General features: G+C 45.5%; 1 protein-coding gene across 1 annotated transcript in view; it reads left to right on the top strand.

Moving 5' to 3' along the window:
* itpr3 (inositol 1,4,5-trisphosphate receptor, type 3) overlaps positions 1-20,325 on the top strand; it is a 134,000-nt gene that overhangs the window by 16,149 nt on the left and 97,526 nt on the right. The window contains exons 2-4 of the mRNA XM_050064274.1: positions 15,237-15,307; positions 18,666-18,787; positions 19,465-19,551. Coding sequence (XP_049920231.1) covers positions 15,237-15,307; positions 18,666-18,787; positions 19,465-19,551 — 280 coding nt within the window. The remainder of the gene's footprint in view (positions 1-15,236; positions 15,308-18,665; positions 18,788-19,464; positions 19,552-20,325) is intronic.

Below are 20,325 nucleotides of genomic sequence, written 5' to 3'. Positions count from 1 at the left end.
ACAGGCTGAAGTTGACACAGCGTCCCAGAACGTCAACAACCAACACACCCAGGGTACCTTGGACGTCATATGTGGACGTGGAAAGTCCATGACCAAACGTGGACACGTGACGAGGTCACAGTGAGGGTGTGATAATGACAGTGTTTACTGCTTCATCAACTATTGTTTATTATTATTTATATATGAGTGACCGATATATAAACAAATTTTCTTCCTTTTAACTTTTTTCTTATTGAGCAGTGAAACAAATTTAATGAATCAGTCGTTGTGAAACTCGTTAGTTTGAGCACGAGAGAAGACGGACTTAAAAAATTATCTTAAAGCTGCTCTGTGGAGGTTTTGACCAGTGGTGGCGCTGCTGAGCTGAGCTGTGTTTTTATCATTAACACCTTCCTGCCACCTTCAGCTGATGTAAAACAGCAGGAACCAGAGAAGAAGAGGAAGAGGTTACCATGGAAACAGACTGAGGTGGATTTAAACAATCAGCTCTGTAGGTGTTTTGTGACCAAGGAAAAGTTGTCAACTCCTTGGACCTGCTGAACACACAGACCCTCCTCTATAGGCAGTTTTACAGAGGAGGGTCAGTCCTCACTGGATAGACCCAGTGAGGACAAAAGACAGACACAGAGAAAGGACAACCAGCTGATGATGAGCTGTTTGACGGCTCGCTAACTGAGAGCTCGTTAACCGAGAGCTGAGACAGATGTTGATGATGTGATCTGTACAAAACACGCCAGCTGAACAACCCGTTAGTCACTGAGTCAACATACCTGAGACAGTGTGTGTCCTCTGAATGGAGCACACACCTGGGACACACCTGGCACACACACACACACAAAGGAGCTGACGGCTGTGTGAGTGACGGACGGCTGACTCTGTGGGCGGTCGGAAAACTCTTCTAAAGAAAGAAAGAGACAGGAAGAGGACAACAAAGAGACACAGGAGGACACAATTAAGAGAATGTTTTGGAAAATGGAAACATGTTTTGGAAAGTGAAGACATTTAAAAGACAAAAGACGGACGAGAGGAGGAGGAGGGGGAGGAGGATAAGACAGAAATAGGAGGAGGAGACAGGAGGAGGAGGAGGAGACAGGATGAGGAGGAGAAGAAGAATGGAGGAGAGGTGAAAGAAAGGGCACAACGGAGGTAGAATAGAAGGAAAAGTGAGGACATTTTTGGAGAGTAAAGACTTTGGGACAAAGTGTGGACGGACAAGAAGGAGACAAAAGTAATAACAGAAAGAAAACAGAAAGTAAAGAAAGATGAAGTGATGATGAGGAGGAGTTAAAAATGTTAGACAGGAGGAGAAGAAGGAAACATTTTAAAGACAGACAACAGAAGAAAAGAAAAAAGAGAAGAGGAGGGAAAGAGAAGATGAGGAGGAGGGAAAGAGAAGAGAAGAGGAGAAGAGGAGGGAGAGAAGAGAAGAGAGGAGAAGAGGTTTGGTTTTCAAGTCCCTTTATTAAATCATTTCAGCAATGACTGAAAACCATTTAGTTCAAATCAAGAAAAATAAAAAACAAAACCAGAGAAAAACTGCTCCTGAATAAACAGTCTGCCAGACACAGTAAACGTTAAACAACTACTCAGAAATGACATACCAGCTCTCCATTCCCTGTCACAGAGCACAGGACACCCCCAACAGTCCATCTTTCTTTAAAGTCCTGTAAATTNGCTCCTGAATAAACAGTCTGCCAGACACAGTAAACGTTAAACAACTACTCAGAAATGACATACCAGCTCTCCATTCCCTGTCACAGAGCACAGGACACCCCCAACAGTCCATCTTTCTTTAAAGTCCTGTAAATTGTCCACAGATTGACAGTAACAATATTCCACTCTGAGCCGGGATTTCAAAAGTCCTTCTAAGACCGGCACCGGCTCCACACTGCCGGCACCCTGAGTCCGGTTCCTGCGAGTCAGCCAGATAGCCAACTTGGCAGAGCCCAGCAGAAAGTTTATCAAAGTGTGTACCTTTTTGTTTTTAGCACTGTATTTTGGGCCAAAAATGAACAGTGGAAAGGAAAAGGCCTCCCCCAGACCATGCAACCAACTCCTTAAAAGGTCAAAGAGCTGTGACAGCCGAGGACACTCAACAAACAAATGAAAGAGAGTCTCTGTGTGCAAACAGAAACTACTAGCTCCGGATCAAGGTGTGCTCTGTATCTGTTCGTAGCTATTGCCCCATGTACGACCCTCCACTGGAGGTCAGCTGTACGCTTCTCCAAGGGGATCTTGTACAGGGACCGCCAGCTGCCTTTCGGGGAAATGTCTGGGCCAAAGAACTCAGCCCACCTCGACTCCTTCAGCCCTGCCAGAGAGCGCAGGTTCAGAACCTTAACGCAGACTTCGTAGACTGCCTTTTTTCCCACCACCTCAAAGCTGTTTAGACGAGGGGTTTGTAAGGAAAGCAGCTGACCCTCACCCTCTTGCCACTCCCCCACAGCTGGGGTTATGGAGAGAGAGGGGAAACTGTACTCACACTCATCATCCCATTGGTCAGACAGAGCATTGTTTTCTACAAACACTCTCAGTGGCTGTGGCAGGGCTGCACAGACTTCCTCCACCACTCTGTTGATGAGCCTGACAGAGCTGATGTTGCTTCTCTCCATCAGGGCTTCCATAGCTGTGGACGTCATCTTCATAAGGTGACCCAGTTTGGTGCAGCCAGCTATTCGAAGACTGGCTCTCAGGCTGGCAGACTGCAGTGTACGGGTCTTAATAAAGGTGTTGTAGAACAATGGCTCTTCAAAAAGCCACATGCCCGGGGGCACATTTGTGTCCCGTGCAGTCTTAAAAATCCACCAAGCCTGCAACACAGAGCTGTAAAATGGTGTTACATCTGTAAAGTCCACGGTCTCTTGCTCCAGGAGGAAAAGCTGCCTGTCGTAGCCCAACTGTCCTGTTCTCCTCAGCAGCAGGCGAGCCGTATCACACCAGCTGGGGCAACAGTCATACAGCAGCCTCTGAGCAGTTCTCAGTCTAAAGGAAGCAATTTTGGACTGAATGTCATTCAGTCCCTGTCCCCCTTCAGCCACAGGCAGGTGAAGAACAGCTGACCGGATCCAGTGCTTGCCCGACCAGAAGAAGTTGAGGATGTCCTTCTGGATGTCCTCTATCAGACCCCTTCGAGGTGTCAGAGTGACAAGTCTGTGCCACAGAGTCGAGGTGACCAAGTTATTAGCGACCAGAACTCTTCCCCTATACGACAGCTGAGGTAGCAACCATTTCCACTTAGACAACCGAGCACACACTTTCTCCTTCACTCCCTCCCAGTTTTTTCTTTGGAACCCTTCAGAGCCCAGAAACACCCCCAAAACTTTTAGTCCCTCTTTTCCCCACCTAAGTCCTCCAGGCAGACTGGGCACTGCCTGATCCCTCCACTGCCCTATGAGCAAGGCCTCGCTCTTAGCCCAGTTCACTCTTGCAGATGAGGCCTTTTCATAGGCACAAAGGGTGTCCTGCAGACATTTAACATCATCCTGGCTGCTTACAAAAACATTAACATCGTCTGCATAAGCAGATACAGTGGGCAAGCCACGAGGTACACTTACAATCCCAGGGAAAGACAGACCAATGAGGCGCTCTCTCAGCCTGCACAGCAAGGGCTCAATGGCTAGGCTATACAGTTGCCCTGAGATAGGGCAACCCTGTCTTATGCCTCGCTGTACAGGAATTGGCCGACTCAGCCCCGCCCCCATCTTCACCATACACTGTGCTCCACTGTACAGTAAACTCACCCAAGACAAAAACCCATCACCAAACCCAAAACCTCTAAGTGCAGCAAAGAGATATGAGTGATCCACCCTATCAAAAGCCTTCTCTTGATCCAGTGACACAATCCCAACATTGACATTATAAATTTTACATAAATCAAGTACATCCCTGATAAGAAAAATATTGTCCATGATTGATCTCTCTGGCACACAGTATGATTGGTCTGTACTTACAATTTTTCCCAGAAAGTCTTTTAGTCTATTAGATAAGGCTCTGGAAAGCACCTTATAGTCCGTACAGAGGAGGACCACTGGCCTCCAGTTCTTAAGTAATGTCAGGTCCCCCTTCTTAGGCAGCAGGGAAAGGACTGCCCGCTGGCAAGAAACCGGAAGAGATCCAGTTCTGAAACATTCCTGTACTACCTCGTGTAGGTCGGTGCCAATAATGTTCCAGAACCGCTTATAGAAGTCAGTGGAGAGACCGTCAATCCCTGGTGCCCGTCCAGAAGGCATCTGGTTAATGGCCATTGTCAACTCTTCGAGAGTTAGCCCACAGTCCAGGGCAGCTCTCTCCTCCGAACTGAGCTGAGGAAGGCTCTCCAGAAGCTCTTTGCGGTTCTCAGCGCTACACGGTTCAGCTTTAAATAGGCTGGTGTAAAAGTCAATTGCGTGAGCCCTCATTTCATTCTGATCCGCAGTCAGTCTCCCTCCAGGGAGCTTCAGACAGGCCATCTGCTTCCTCTGCACCGCGTTCCGCTCCAAGTTGAAGAAGAAGGAGCTCGGGGCATCCATGTCCTTCAACTGGAGGAAACGTGATCGGACCAAAGCTCCCTTCACCCTCTCTTGCAGAAAAGCGCTCAGTTCCTTCTTCTTCTGCTGCAGCAGGTCACTAGCAGTGGGATCGGAGTCTCTCCTGATCCCCTTCTCGATGGTACTGATGCTGGCTTCAAGGTTTTGTACTGCTGCCTTGATTTCAGCAGTAGAGTGTGACGTGTACTGCTGACTGAACACACGAGTTTGAGCTTTGCCAACCTCCCACCATTGCTTTAAAGAGCTAAAGCTGCTTTTCTTTGTCTGCCAGTGTCTCCAGAAATTCCCAAAGCTCTGACAAAAAGTGCTGTCTTGTAAGAGTTTATTGTTGAAATGCCAGTAAGATTTGGCCCTCTCACCTGATGAAATTGTCAAGTTTATACTGACTAGGTGGTGGTCAGTGAAACCAACCGGGGTTATGGTACTGCTGACTAATCTGGTGTTGAGATTTTGTGAGATGTAAAACCTATCTAGTCTGGCTGCACTGACCCTGTTGTTTCTGATCCGTATCCATGTGTACTGACGGGTGTGTGGGTGTTTGAGTCTCCAGGTATCAAACAGATCTAAGTCAGTAATAGTTTGTTTTAAACACTGGGAGGACTGTGGGTGTGGCTCTTCATTGGTTCTGTCCTGAGTGAAATCAACTGTACAGTTGAAATCACCGCCAAGAATGACATGGTCCTGATTGTAGTTCCTGAGTTCAGACTGTATTTTTGTAAAAAGCCCCACTCTGTCAGAGCCCTGGTTGGGAGCATAAATATTAACAAAACACAATACTAAGCCGTCCATCTCTGCCCTGACAATCAGCAGCCGACCCTTGACCACCTCGCTAACAGAGAGAATGACTGCATTGGCAGTTGCTCTGAAGAGGATGGCTACCCCTGCACTGACACTTGTGCCATGACTCAGGACGTGTGGACCCTCCCACCATAAACCCCAGTCTACCTCATCTGCCTGGTCACTATGAGTTTCCTGTAAGAACAGCACATCTATCTTTTTCTGTGAAACAATCTCACTGACTAGGGCTCTTTTATGTTTATCTCTCCCACCATTAATGTTAATAGACCCTATAGTGCTGCTCTGCATATGGGGGTTAAAGAAGAGAGACAGAAGAGAGGAAAGCAGTAAAGAACAGTGTATGAAAAAGAACACCAGGTGATACATGATCATCTTACCTAACTTTAATCTTTCTAACAGTTTTGCCTTTAGATACCTTTCTCAGTGTTGTGATATGTTTCTTGAGGCGAAAACGCTTCCTTTCATCCAATCGGTCCACACCAACAGATCTCTTCAGCACTCCCACTGATCTGATGAACTTTTTGGTGTCACTAAAATAATCATTAACTTTCACAGATCTGTGAAAAGTTTGGTCTAGAAAAGTGTTTATTTCCTCAAAGGAATATAGATCTGTGTTCCTGTTGGACACCTCACTGACTGACACAGTATCCGACTCTGAGTCCCATTCTGCATCCTCTCCTCTACCTGATGCCTGGCTGCTGAAAACAGCCTCCATAATCTGTTCACTGTCACAGCCCCCCACAGCCTCACCTCCACCTGCAGAAACTGTTGAAGGGGCCTCCTCCACAGTCTCCTCAGGCTGTGGACTGTCAGCGCTGCTCAGGCTGACTGCAGCCTCACCTGACACGGGACCATTCAATGATGGTTCGATGGTAATTTTGGGCCGGGCCTTTTTATTTATTTATTTTTTTTATAATCATGTCATGATACCTATTGGTACACAAAACTGGTAAATCGGCCCATTAGTCATGATTGATTCTGGGCTGGACCAATTACAGCCGAGGGCCGATGCCCCCTCCCACTTTGGCCTCGGCTGCCAGTCAATCAATCATACAGAGAGAGAGGAGATTGACAAAATAGAGAAGAAACTCAAAGGAGGTGCGGAAAAAATAAGAGAAAAAGAGACAAGCCCTTTAGGAAGATGCTGCCAAATGTGTTAAAATAACACAGATGTTTGCTGGCTATGGCGGAGCTTCTTCCGCGGCCGCCGCATTATATGACGACGGCACAGGCGGTGCGACTGGAGGGGAACTTGAACTTCAGGTAAGAAGTGATGAACTGCAGTCTACCTGGGTCAGATATGAATCAAGTTTGGTTGATAGTTTATTTTCATTGTGCTTGCTAACTCTTAACACAGCATAGTTATGAGTAGGCCGTTTAACAATTTAACTGGCTGTTGAGCAGCATGACGGGGTTTCTCTACTGCTGGGCTNTTTTTTGTTTTGCAACATGCATTTAGCCTACAGTGAACAATAAACATTTATTTCTACAGCTTCATGTCCTGAGCTTTGTGTTTTCTATTTTTCTATGTAGTGTTTAGTGACTGCTCAGTAGTGTTTTTAATTTTGATTGACTCGGAGCACGATTTGACAACATAGTTCAGTTTTGAGCACAGATTGAACTGTTTTGAGGTGAAAGTTTGGTTTTGCAAGAAGAGTCTGAGGTTTTGTAAATGTAGCTTGAAAATTGGGTTTTGTGTTCACAGTTTAGAGAAAATGAGAGCAGCTTTCCAGAAATGTGTCTTAGCAATCGAGAAAAACTCCAAAAGTCGAAAAGCAGGGACAGCAAACCATTCAAAACTCCGCGCCACTCGCACACCACCACCACTCACGTTCACACTCACCGGAACCGGAGAAGAGAAGAGAAGAGAAGAGAAGAGAAGAGAAGAGAAGAGAAGAGAAGAGAAGAGAAGGGCGACAGAAACAAGAAAGATAAAGTGAAAAAAAAGAACAAATTATTGACCCTTTAATAATCTGAACTGAACTACAAACAGAACAAGAGACTGATTCAGTTATGCTAACGTTAGCATGCTGTGTGTGTGTGTGTGTGTGTGTGAGACAGGACCAGATGATTTAGAAACAACCACATGACCTCCATTACTGTCTGTCCTCTGGGTTCAGTTCTTTGAATGATGATGATGATAATGATAATGACAATGATGATGATGATGATGATGATGATGAAGATGATGATGATCTCAGGTGTATGAAGGGCGGTTCCTCCATGATCTCTGTCAGTCAGCTGATTTGTTTACAGGCTGTGGTTTTGGCGTGTGATCGGCCGTCGTGACCTCGACTGAGCCACGATGCAAAAACATGACTCAGTCATTCAAATAGTGTCACGGCCAGTCGTCTCTGTGGGACAGGTGTCTTCTCTGTGAGACAGGTGTCCTCTCAGGTCATCTCTCTGAGACAGCTGTCTTCTGTGAGACAGGTATCTTCTCTGTGAGACAGGTGTCCTCTGTGAGACAGGTGTCCTCTCAGGTCGTCTCTCTGAGACAGCTGTCTTCTGTGAGACAGGTGTCTTCTCTGTGAGACAGGTGTCTTCTCTGTGAGACAGGTGTCCTCTGTGAGACAGGTGTCCTCTCAGGTCGTCTCTCTGAGACAGTTGTCCTCTGTGAGACAGGTGTCTTCTCTGTGAGACAGGTGTCCTCTCTGAGACAGCTGTCCTCTGTGAGACAGGTGTCTTCTGTGAGACAGGTGTCCTCTCATGTTGTCACTGTAATACAGGTGTCATCTCTGTGAGACAGGTGTCCTCTGTGAGACAGGTGTCCTCTCAGTTCATCTCTGTGAGACAGGTGTCCTCTCGGGTTTGCTCTGTAATACAGGTGTCCTCTCTGTGAGACGGGTGTCTTCTCTGTGAGACAGGTGTCCTCTGTGAGACAGGTGTCCTCTCAGTTCATCTCTGTCCTCTCGGGTTGTCTCTGCAAGACAGGTGTCCTCTGTGAGACAGGTGTCCTCTCTGTGAGACAGGTGTCCTCTCAGTTCATCTCTGTGATACAGGTGTCCTCTCTGTGAGACGGGTGTCTTCTCTGTGAGACAGGTGTCCTCTGTGAGACAGGTGTCCTCTCATGTTGTCACTGTAATACAGGTGTCCTCTCTGTGAGACAGGTGTCCTCTCAGTTCATCTCTGTCCTCTCGGGTTGTCTCTGCAAGACAGGTGTCCTCTGTGAGACAGGTGTCCTCTCTGTGAGACAGGTGTCCTCTCAGTTCATCTCTGTGAGACAGGTGTCCTCTCGGGTTGTCTCTGCGAGACAGGTGTCCTCTGTGAGACAGGTGTCCTCTCTGTGAGACAGGTGTCCTCTCAGTTCGTCTCTGTGAGACAGGTGTCCTCACTCGGACGCAACAGGACCTTTACTGTGAAAGTCCAGGTGGTTCTTTCACAATAAAAGTCCAGGTCTAAACTTCCTGCAGCGAGCACCATCACCTGTTCATTCAGCCATACAGCAGGACAGGTGTGTGTGTGTGATGATAGGAGAGATTCACTCTGATGACCACACACACACACACACACACACACGGTGTCATGTTACTGACATCAGTCTCAGAGTTTATTTACTTCAGTTAGTGTATTTTTATTTTCTCACACTGATTCGTTAACTAAAATAATTTTGTGAAATTGAGTCAGATTTCTGTGTGAACACGTTTCATGTCAGAAAACAGAGTGTGTGTGTCAGACTGATCTGTGGAGTTAAACTATTTTCATCATGTCTGTGTCCAGGACTTTGTGGGCAGAGCTAAAAGTCTGCTCGATGACACACTGGAGCCCCTCCCCCTGCTGTATAAACACAGATGACATCAGAGGTGTCAGCAGAGCGGTCGTTACGTCTCTGATGAATTAACGTCTCAGTCACATAAACACATGATCAACACCAAAGAACCTTCAGTCAATCTGAACCAATCAGCTGCCACTTCCTGCTCTCTGCTGTGGCTGTGAGCTTCGTGCTAACGTTTGTTGCTGTTAGCTGCTGTTGGCTGTTGTTAGCTGCTGTTAGCTGCTGTTGGTTGTTGTTAGCTGTTGTTAGCTGCTCTGTGCTGATGTTAGCTGTTGTATGCTACTGCTAGCTGTTGAAAGCTGCTGTTAGCTGTTGTATGCTGCTGTTAGCTGCTGTTAGCTGTTGTTAGCTGTTGTATGCTGCTGTTAGCTGTTGTTAGCTGTTGTATGCTGGTGTTAGCTGCTGTTAGCTGTTGTTAGCTGTTGTATGCTGGTGTTAGCTGCTGTTAGCTGTTGTATGTTGCTGTTAGCTTTTGTTAGCTGCTGTTAGCTGTTGTATGCTGCTGTTAGCTGGTGTTTGCGGTTGTTAGCTGTTGTATGCTGGTGTTAGCTGGTGTTTGCGGTTGTTAGCTGTTGTATGCGGATGTTAGCTGCTGTTAGCTGTTGTATGCTGGTGTTAGCTGCTGTTAGCTGTTGTTAGCTGTTGTATGCTGGTGTTAGCTGCTGTTAGCTGTTGTATGTTGCTGTTAGCTTTTGTTAGCTGTTGTATGCTGGTGTTAGCTGGTGTTTGCGGTTGCTAGCTGTTGTATGCTGGTGTTAGCTGGTGTTTGCGGTTGTTAGCTGTTGTATGCGGATGTTAGCTGCCGTTAACTGTTGTATGCTGCTGTTAGCTGCTGTTAGCTGTTGTTAGCTGTTGTATGCTGGTGTTAGCTGTTGTATGTTGCTGTTAGCTGTTGTTAGCTGTTGTATGCTGGTGTTAGCCGGTGTTTGCGGTTGTTAGCTGTTGTATGTTGCTGTTAGCTGGTGTTAGCTGGTGTTTGCGGTTGTTAGCTGTTGTATGTTGCTGTTAGCAGCTGTTAGCTGTTGTTAGCTGTTGTATGCTGGTGTTAGCTGGTGTTTGCGGTTGTTAGCTGTTGTATGCTGGTGTTNAGGCTAACAACCAGGCTTAGTTTAGCCTGGTGCCTTATCTGTCCAGTCAGCTGTCACTGCGATCGGAAATCAATGTGTTTTACCGTCATTTCATGTTCTTATGTACGTATTTGCCTCATTTTTTAACAAAATACATTAAGCCTACAATAATAAAAAAAAAAAAAAACATTTAACATTTAAAACATTCTTTTTGTCATAGCCCAAACATAATTTGACATGCACATATCCTTACCAATAAAAGGATTAATTGTTGGAATAAACATACAAGTAGGTGTATTTGGCATTAACACAATTCCAGTGTACTTTACATCAATGAATGAAAACATTAAGATGAAACCACAATATTTTTTGACCTCATTTTATTTAAATGAAAAATACTGTAATCACTCACTGTCTGCTTTGAGCTGGGGAGAGAAAGAGAGAAATAATATTGATTAATACATTGCATCACAGTCATGCTTACAGTGTGCATTAAAGTCACTTACTTCTTTCTGTAGTTTCTTAATTTCCATGTCCAGTTTCCTTAAGGTCTTTCTTTTGTCTGTCAAGCTCCATGTCCTGCAGCTTTCTCTTTTCACACTGGAGCTTGACATCTGCCAGTGCTCTCTGCTCCCTCTGATGACTTGCTTTTATCTTAAGCGATTTATACTTTTTATAAAAACAAAACATGAATACAATCCTGATATAAGCAGCTATTTAATGAAACTGCAAAAAGCAGCTATTTTCAACAACCCTGCTATGAGCAGCTATTTAATAAGAACTGCAAAAAGGCAACTATTTTAAGGCAGCTATTTTAACAAAACACCTTATTAAGGTAACTATTTTAACAAAACACCTTATTAAGGCAACTATTTTAACTAAAAATGTGCTTAAAAAAAGTATGACAAATAATGTGATCAGTCACTGTCTGATTGGAGCTGGGGAGAGAAAGAGAGAAATAACATTGATTAATACATTGCATCATGCTTACAATGTGCATTAAAATCACTTCCTTCTTTCTCTAGATTCTTAATTTCTAAGTCCAATTTCCTTAAGGTTTTTCTTTTAATTTGTCAATTTGTATTACACTGCAAGACAATCCAAAGTCAGACAGTCCACATAACACCAATGGTTGATTAATGAATGAATAAAATGATTGATTCCATGTACAGTATACTGGAATAATGTACCTTGTATGAAGAGGGCGGTTTCCCCCCCTCCGTCCTCCATCATCGGCCTGCTCGGTTCTGATCCAGGGCGAGCTCTTCTGCTGGTGTGAAATCAGCAGTTGCTTAACTTCCACTGCTCACCTTTAAGGTGAAGTGTACAACTGTTAATTTGTGGAAGGAACTTTAATTGTAATTATGACAGATTCATTTGCGCATCAAGTGTATATTTTTAGATTACTTACACAATCAGTCGGTCCGCAATTGTTTGCCACGCGCTCTCTCTCTGCTTTATTATCGCTGCAGTGTTTCCTTTCTTCATGATTATATGTTTTACCTCTTCATAAGTGTACATAATGAGACGCTGCTCACTGGGTGAGAAGTATGCGGCACGCGTCCTCTCCATTGCTGCATCGGTGAATCTGTGATCGATCTCGGGGTCTATTTAAGAAAGCCATGGACGCACAACCACCTGAATAAGTTACACCTGGCTTGACAAAGCCGCGCCTCCTCAGCCTGGCTTGGCGTTTGAACAACCAATTAAGCCAGGATGGACTTAGGGGAATTTGTCCAGCCTCGCTTTTCCACTTATCCTGGATTGGTTAATTCTACTTTCGAACAACAGGCCCCTGGTGTTAGCTGCTGTTAGCTGCTTTTAGCCATTGTTAGCAGCTCTTAGCTGCTGAACATCTCGTTCAGCAGCTAACTGACTGGCTGCCACAGACTCTGTGCTGCTGATTAATCTGCCAATGAGTAGGAGTGTGAATCACCAGTTTTTATCACGATATCATATCATAAAAATTCTTTGAACAGCAATATGATATTTAGCAATATCCTGATTCAGGAGTCTTTGATCGATGTGAGACGACATTATCTGATGATTGAATCAGTTTGTGACAGAAGAAGCTGCTGCAGCTTTACTTTTTACTTTTGTCGACAACTGAAGAATTAATTCACTAATTCTGACCAAACTTGACACAGATGTCTAACAGGATAAAATAATGAAGGTTGAAAGGTCAAAGGTCATAAATCTCAGGAACAGAAGGGGAGACATTTGGTCAGATACTGGATTGGTTGGCTGTGCTGATTGTATAGATCTTCTGTGTGTGAAGCATCCATGTTTTCACTGACACGGATGGAGACTGTCAGTTGACACTGGACTGGTGGGCGGAGTCATACAACCACAGGGTGGACTGGTGGGCGGAGTCATGTGACCACAGGGTGGGCTGGTGGGCGGAGTCATGTAACCACAGGGTGGGCTGGTGGGCGGAGTCATGTAACCACAGGGTGGGTTGGTGGGCGGAGTCATACGACCACAGGGTGGACTGGTGGGCGGGGTCATACAACCACAGGGTGGGCTGGTGGGCGGAGTCATACAACCACAGGGTGGGCTGGTGGGCGGAGTCATACGACCGTGGGCCGGTAATTGTAGTTTATATATGACATAGTATTGATTATTGATATTGTCTGGTCAGGTGATTCTGTGTTTACTGACTTGATGAATCATAATGTTCTTTCCTAGATATAAATGTATATGAATGAAGATGAATTTTTTGGGAGCGTGGTTCATCAGATAGGGCGGCCATCCTGATTGGCTGTGGGTGGAGCTGCAGTTCACAGTTTATGTCTCAGTGTGAATGAATTTGTGAACAGAGTGGAAACATGATGAGTCAGAGGCAAAGTGTATAAATAAAGGAGGAGGAGGAGGAGGAAGAGTGACCACAGACAGCAGCTCAGTGCTGTTTCCTCTTTACAGTTCATGTGTTTAATCTAACACCTGATCTGTATCTGCTCTGTCACCTCGCACCACCCTGACTCACCACTGCGTTCCTCTAATGCATCATAACATGTGACGTCCTGTCAGAAGACAAGATGCATGTTGATGCTCTGATCCTGTGAACTGTACTTTTAATGTTTGTCCCAGCTGTTGTGATGATGTCGAGAGCAGGACTGTAACCAATGATCATTTTCATTATGATAATTATTTTCCTGATTCATTGATCCGTCGTTTCTGTTAAATATCAGAAAATGTTGAAAAATGAGACGGATTCAGACAGTTTGTTTTATCTGAGCAGCACCTATTCAGATCATCAGTTTCCTGTCACATCAAAGAAAAATTACCTGTCATTAAATCATAAAAGACATTTATGAGTAAATAAACATTAACACTGCAGCTGCAGGTGAGACAGTGTGCTTATTAAAGTCAGTGATGATTTGTCCTGGTACCGTCTGCAGTGTCTGAACGCTGAGTGATGAACTGTGTCGTAACAGTGTGTCTGGACAGTGGAACAGGACGCCGCCCAGAAGGTTCAGATGATGGAGCAGGTTCAGGTGATGGAGCAGGTTCAGGTGAGGGAGAAGGTTCAGGTGATGGAGAAGGTTCAGGTGATGGAGCAGGTTCAGGTGAGGGAGAAGGTTCAGGTGAGGGAGAAGGTTCAGGTGATGGAGCAGGTTCAGTGATCACTGTAGACTCAGCGTGACGTCATGAAGAGGAATAAAAGACAGTGTCATCTGTGTAAGAGTGAACTCTGACCCTGGATCAGTCTGCAGGTTAAACTGAATGATGTGACACTGAGAATAAATCAGGAGCTGCTTCACTCACGTGACAAACTGTCGCTGCCTCGTTAACGCTCCGTGTGATGTCATGTAGTCTGAGATATGTGAGATTTCTCTGCTGTGGTTTGATGCTGTCGTCATGTTTGTGTGGGACTCCATGTCGGCTCAGTCTGACTGTAACAAAGGTTTTAACCTCTTTAATCCTCCTGATCAGATGAAGGTTCTGATCCTGATGCTCCTCTGGTGTTTGTGTGATTTGGAGATCAATATGTCGACCAGCCTAAAGATGAAAATGGCTGCTGATGTGTCTGTGACAGTGAAATCAGAGGTGAGCTGTTGGTGGTCAGCAGTCGCCTCTTTGACCGGAGGTCAGAGAAGTCACACATGTGCAGGTCATGTGACTGGAGTCATCCACCTCGGTCTCTGACAGATGTGTTAATGTGTGTCAGAGATCTGCAGTCAGAACCTGGTCCTGACACCATGTGTTATTAAATTGAGGCAGGAAACACTCACAGGGTCATTAAAGCATCTCAAACTGAACAAACAGACACATAAACATATAACTGAATATATGTATATATATGTGGGAGCCCTTCTGTGCGGAGTTTGCATGCTCTCCACGTGTCAGCGTGGGTTCTCTCCGGGCACTCCGGCTTCCTCCCACAGTCCAAAGACATGCAGATTGGGGACTAGGTTAACTGGTGNTATTAGGGCTGCCACGATTAGTCGACTAATCGATGACTAATCGACTATTGAAATAATCGGTGACTATTTTAGTAGTCGACTAATCGGTTTGAGTCATTTTTCATAGAAAAGCACTATAAAAGTACCCAAAATACTCTTATTGCAGCTTCTTACGTTCAAATATTGGCATCTTTACACACTCTCCCGTGACAGTGAACTAATACCCTTTGGTGTGAGTACGAAACAAGACATTAGATGACGCAATTTTGGGGTTTGGGTGAGACAGACCAACATTTTTCAACATTTTAACACATTTTCGATTAAATGATTAGTCGACTAATCGAAGAAATAATCGACAGATTAGTCGTCAATGAAAATAATCGTTAGTGGCAGCCCTAATACATATATATGTGTATATGTATGTGTGTGTCTGTACATATACACATATAATATACATATATATGTGTATATGTATACATATATATGTATAACGTTTCTCCTCTTTCCTTCGGTCGTCCTCCTCAGTCTGGTCCTCCTCTTCCTCCCTGTCCTCTCCTCTCTACCTCCTCCTTCCTCTCCCCTTGTCCCCTCGTCTCCTCATCTCCTCGTCTCCTCTGGCATCTCTAACAGACATCTCTTCTTCTTCTGTGGTGTTTGTCTGCAGGTTGGTAGATGACCGCTGTGTGGTCGAACCGGCTGCTGGAGATCTGGAGAATCCTCCCAAGAAGTTCAGAGGTACAGTGTGTGTGTGTGTGTGTGTGTGTGTGTGTGTGTGTGTTTGTGTGTGTGAGATGTCACGCATACAGGTGCAGGTTTTATATCAGGAGGTGTTTCAGTCAGATCTGAAACAGTCTGTATTTTTAAATATTTGGTAACAACCAGTGTTTTTCTGATGGAGCAGTTTTAAGTTGATTCTACTGAAGTTAAATCTGAAGGGCAGCAGGTTTAACTGGCTGCAGGACAGGAAGTTGTCATTGTTCTCACAGCGACTGTTTAATATCTGAAATGTCTTTACTGAGCAGTTTCAGTTGAATCATATCTGTTCACACATCTTGAGGTTGTTTCATTATAAAGTTGTTATTGTGTCTTTTTAATGATAAAAATCCAGATGCAGAGACGTTGTGCTGTTTTATCTGTGATGGCAGGAAACAGTTTGTTGACACAGTCTTATCAATGCTGAGCTTGAGGCGCCAGTTCTTTAGATACGAACTGTCCACCTCTACAACAAGGAAGCAACCTGCAAAATGACCATCATGGTTGATGATGCCCGGTTACAGTTCCAACCCTCCCCCGTGTACCTTGGTGTGAAGCTTGACAGAACACTGTCCTTTAAACAACACCTGGACAGTGTCAAGGCAAAGACCACCGCCTGTGCTGCGCTGATACGCCGCCTAGCCGGTACTACATGCTGTGCATTTCCACCAAGGCCCTAGTGTTCCCCGCTGCAGAGTACTGTGCTCCAGTCTGGTGAAGCAGTTCCCATGTGAAGAAGCTGGACACTGCCCTCAACACCGCCCTACGGGCTGTCTCTGGATGCCTACGAGCCACCCCAACAAACCAACTGCCTGTCCTCGCTGGTATCGCTCTATCGGAGGTCAGACGAGAAGCAGCCATGCTGGCCCTCGCTCAAAAGGCACAGATGAGTGACACCACAGCGAATGTGCCTCAAGTCCCAGCACCCTTTTGCCACAAACGCCCAGGTACTGCTCTGCACAACATCAGCTGACACCACCAAGGCTTCCTGGGTCAAGGCAAGATGGAGGAACCAGTGGCAGGCAGCAGAACTATCAAGGCTTCACCACTACATCGAAGATCCCACGGATGTTCTTGGCCAGCACCTGCCCCGAAAGCAGTGGACAATCCTCAACCACCTGAGGACAGGCGTGGGACGCTTTGGTGCAGCAATGCAGAGGTGGGGTCTCGTGGACAGTGCCCACTGTGAATGCAGAGATCCACTACAGACTGTGGAACACATGATGACCAGCTGCCCCATATACCGGCCACCGAATGGTGATCGTGGCCTAATTGACCCGGACAATGACACACTAGACTGGTTTGCTTCAACGGAGCTGAAGGTCTAAGCCCATACGCCAGAGAGAGAGAGAGAGAGAGAGAGAGAGAGAGAGAGAGAGAGAGAGAGACAGTTAGTTGTGCATGTGGAGGGGATAGTTTATTTTGGAGGGACCAGCAGGACTAGACCTGATTAGACTGGAGGGGGTTTGGACTCAGATCCATGAGCATCACATTTATTATTTATGGTGTCTGTTCCTGATTTAACATGTAGGCTATGAACCCGTTTGTGCCGCTCCTCTGATGTGTTTCTGTTGGTTAAATATGTGGAGTGTTTAGATCATGATGGAGACCAGGTCCTGGTCCTGGTCCTGGTCCTGGGTCAGTTCTTTGTCATAAGGACCAAGTGGAGCTGTTAAAAGCTCCAGAGAGCTTTAATGAAATATAAATGATGTGAGTTCATCTGCTGCTGCTGCTGCTGCTGCTGAGGACACTGTCCAACATGTTGGACCATCTGAACTGAGACTGTCCAGAGGCACTGATGGACTAGTTTATAACTGGGTCACACTGACAGACAGGCAGGCAGACAGACAGACGGGCAGGTGACATAGCTCCGCCCCCCTCTGTGTTCCCAGCCGCAGATTTGGACTAAAAAAATGTCCCAGAAACAAAACTCAGAAAATTTAAACAAACAAACAGCTGACATTTATTTTAACGATGAAGTGAGGTGTGATGACATCAGAGAAACTGTTTGACTGAAGACGTCTCATCAGTCTTCATCACTCTTCATCATACAGTGACAGATCTCCAGTCAGAGGACAGATGGAGACTGAGACATGTAACCAGTCTGTTAAAGGACTGATTTACATGTGATGAGGTCATACTCCACCTGTATGAGACACAGGTTAAACACATGATGTCATAACTTTATTATCACAGTGACAGGAAGTGGAGACACTAATGATTTTATGTCTTCACAGTATTTAGACTCTAACCTGTGTCCTCCGACAGTGACGTCACCGTTTCATCTTGAGATCTAAACAAAACACAAAAACGTGAGAAACAAATCAGAAAATTAGGAACAAAAGGTTCTGTTTTTATCGTCCTGTCAGCTGGTCGGTGTGGACGTTTGGACCTGTGGACGTGTGGACCTGTGGACCTGTGGATGTCTGTGTTATGGACTGAGTGAAAGTGAATCAGTGACAGTCTGATGTAAACATGAAACTCTGAGCTGAAAGCACAAACACTCTGTGAGTGTTTAAAACTTATTTCCTTAAGTCAAGATGTCTTTAAACCTGAATGTCCATTTACTGCTTCACACACAGGGACATGTTTGTCTTACACACATGGACATGTTTGTCTTACACACAGGGACATATTTGTCTTCAGCACACACAGAGAGAGAGAGGGACGGACGCACAGTAGCACTGTGTCACGTTGTTAACGTTCAGGAGCTGTTCGAGGAGAGTCAATATTTACCTCCTCTCTGCTTTAACTCCGTCCCCGCATCCTGTCCTCTGATCCTGTCCTGTGTCCTCTATCCTCTGATGGACACAACAGGACACAGAACAAAGAGATGTACGTGTCCACAGAGAGACAGACTGAGTCCACAGAGACACAGACTGAGTCCACAGAGACACAGACTGAGTCCACAGTTTGTGTCTCTGTATTAAAGGGGTGGAGCTAACGTAAGCTTTGTGACATTAGATGTTTCACCAGTTTGATTCTCTAAAAACCAAAACAACCAGTTAGCCTCAGGCGCTGGTCCACCGACCAATAGGAGCTCTGGATGTATTCACCCCAACTGACCACAGTGAGACGCCATGTAACCCCTCAGTGTGCAGAATAAAATAAATACAATATGTAAAGACACGCCTCCGTCCTCCTGCAGGTGTCCTCTGATGTCTCTGATGAATGAATGATGGATTCACACTGTCAGATTCAATTTAACTTTATTAACACATTTTATTCTCTTCTCATCTGTTGTGTTGTTTTTTGTGCTGTCCTGTCCCATCCCGTTCCATCATGTCCTGTCCTGTCCCATCCTGTCCCGTCCTGTTGTTCCCATGGTGTCTGTCCTCAGACTGTCTCTTTAAGGTGTGTCCCATGAGTCGGTACTCGGCTCAGAAACAGTTCTGGAAAGCAAAACAGGCGAAACATGAGAAGGACAAAATCGCTGACGTCGTCCTGCTGCAGAAACTTCAGGTAACACACACACACACACGCACACACACTGACACAGACACACACACACACACACACACACACAATACAAAGATGTGATTTCCTGTTTGTAATGTGAGCGGAGCTTCAAATGACTCGACTTAGCTTCATGTTAAACTCAAAGAGAAAAACATTAGCCTGGCTAACATAAGCCAGGCTAACGTTAGCCAGGCTAACACTAGCCAGGCTAACGTTAGCCAGGCTAACACTAGCCAGGCTAACATTAGCTGTTAGTCCTAACAACGTCCACATTCTCTCCTCTGTTAGCAGATGCTAATAAGCTAACAATAAACTGAATTAATAACTGATCTGAACTATCAACAGTTTAAATGACATCTGATCATGACTTTTATATTTTCAGAGGCACTACGTAACAAAAGAACGACTAGCACATGACAGATTAAAATATTAACATCCTAAGCTAACAACTGGCTAACACTTTGATTCTGTTGCCAGTGTTTGTGCTAAGCTAAAGCTAACACGTCCTGCAGTAAACACACGCATGTGTGTCCACAAACAGCACACATGTGATGTCATCACCAACACTCTGACATAATCATCAGCTGTTCTTTGTTATTGTTTGATTACAGACCCAGATACACTGACTTGTGTGTGTGTGTGTGTGTGTGTGTGTGTGTGTGTGTGTGTGTGTGTTGCAGCATGCATCCAACCTGGAGCAGAAACAGAACGAGACAGAAAACAAGAAGGTCCACGGAGATGTCGTCAAATATGGAACTGTCATACAGGTAAAGATTAATGATAGATTATTATTGATAGATTAGTGATAGATTATTTTTGGGGTCTTTTTACCTTCGTTATGAGACAGAGTGAGTTTGACAAGAAGGGGGCTGAGACATGACACGAACCAAAGGGCCACAGGGTGGGATCAAACCTGGGGCCGCTCCAGAGGACTCAGTCTGTGTGGGGGACTTAGTCTGTGTAGAAGACTCAGTCTGTGTGGGGGACTTAGTCTGTGTAGAAGACTCGGTCTGTGTGGGAGACTTAGTCTGTGTAGAAGACTCAGTCTGTGTAGAAGACTCGGTCTGTGTGGGGGACTTGGTCTGTGTAGAAGACTCAGTCTGTGTAGAAGACTTGGTCTGTGTGGGGGACTCGGTCTGTGTGGGAGACTTAGTCTGTGTAGAAGACTCAGTCTGTGTGGGGGACTTAGTCTGTGTAGAAGACTCGGTCTGTGTGGGAGACTTAGTCTGTGTAGAAGACTCAGTCTGTGTAGAAGACTCGGTCTGTGTGGGGGACTTGGTCTGTGTAGAAGACTCAGTCTGTGTAGAAGACTTGGTCTGTGTGGGGGACTCGGTCTGTGTGGGAGACTTAGTCTGTGTAGAAGACTTGGTCTGTGTAGAAGACTTGGTCTGTGTGGGGGACTCAGTCTGTGTAGAATACTTGGTCTGTGTGGGAGACTTAGTCTGTGTGGGGGACTCAGTCTGTGTGGGGAACTTAGTCTGTGTAGAAGACTCAGTCAGTGTAGAAAACTTGGTCTGTGTGGGGGACTCGGTCTGTGTGGG

This window comes from Epinephelus moara, chromosome 16, assembly GCF_006386435.1.
Source record: "Epinephelus moara isolate mb chromosome 16, YSFRI_EMoa_1.0, whole genome shotgun sequence".
Classification (NCBI taxonomy): Eukaryota; Metazoa; Chordata; class Actinopteri; order Perciformes; family Serranidae; genus Epinephelus; species Epinephelus moara.
This window is presented reverse-complemented; position numbering and strand designations above follow the sequence as displayed.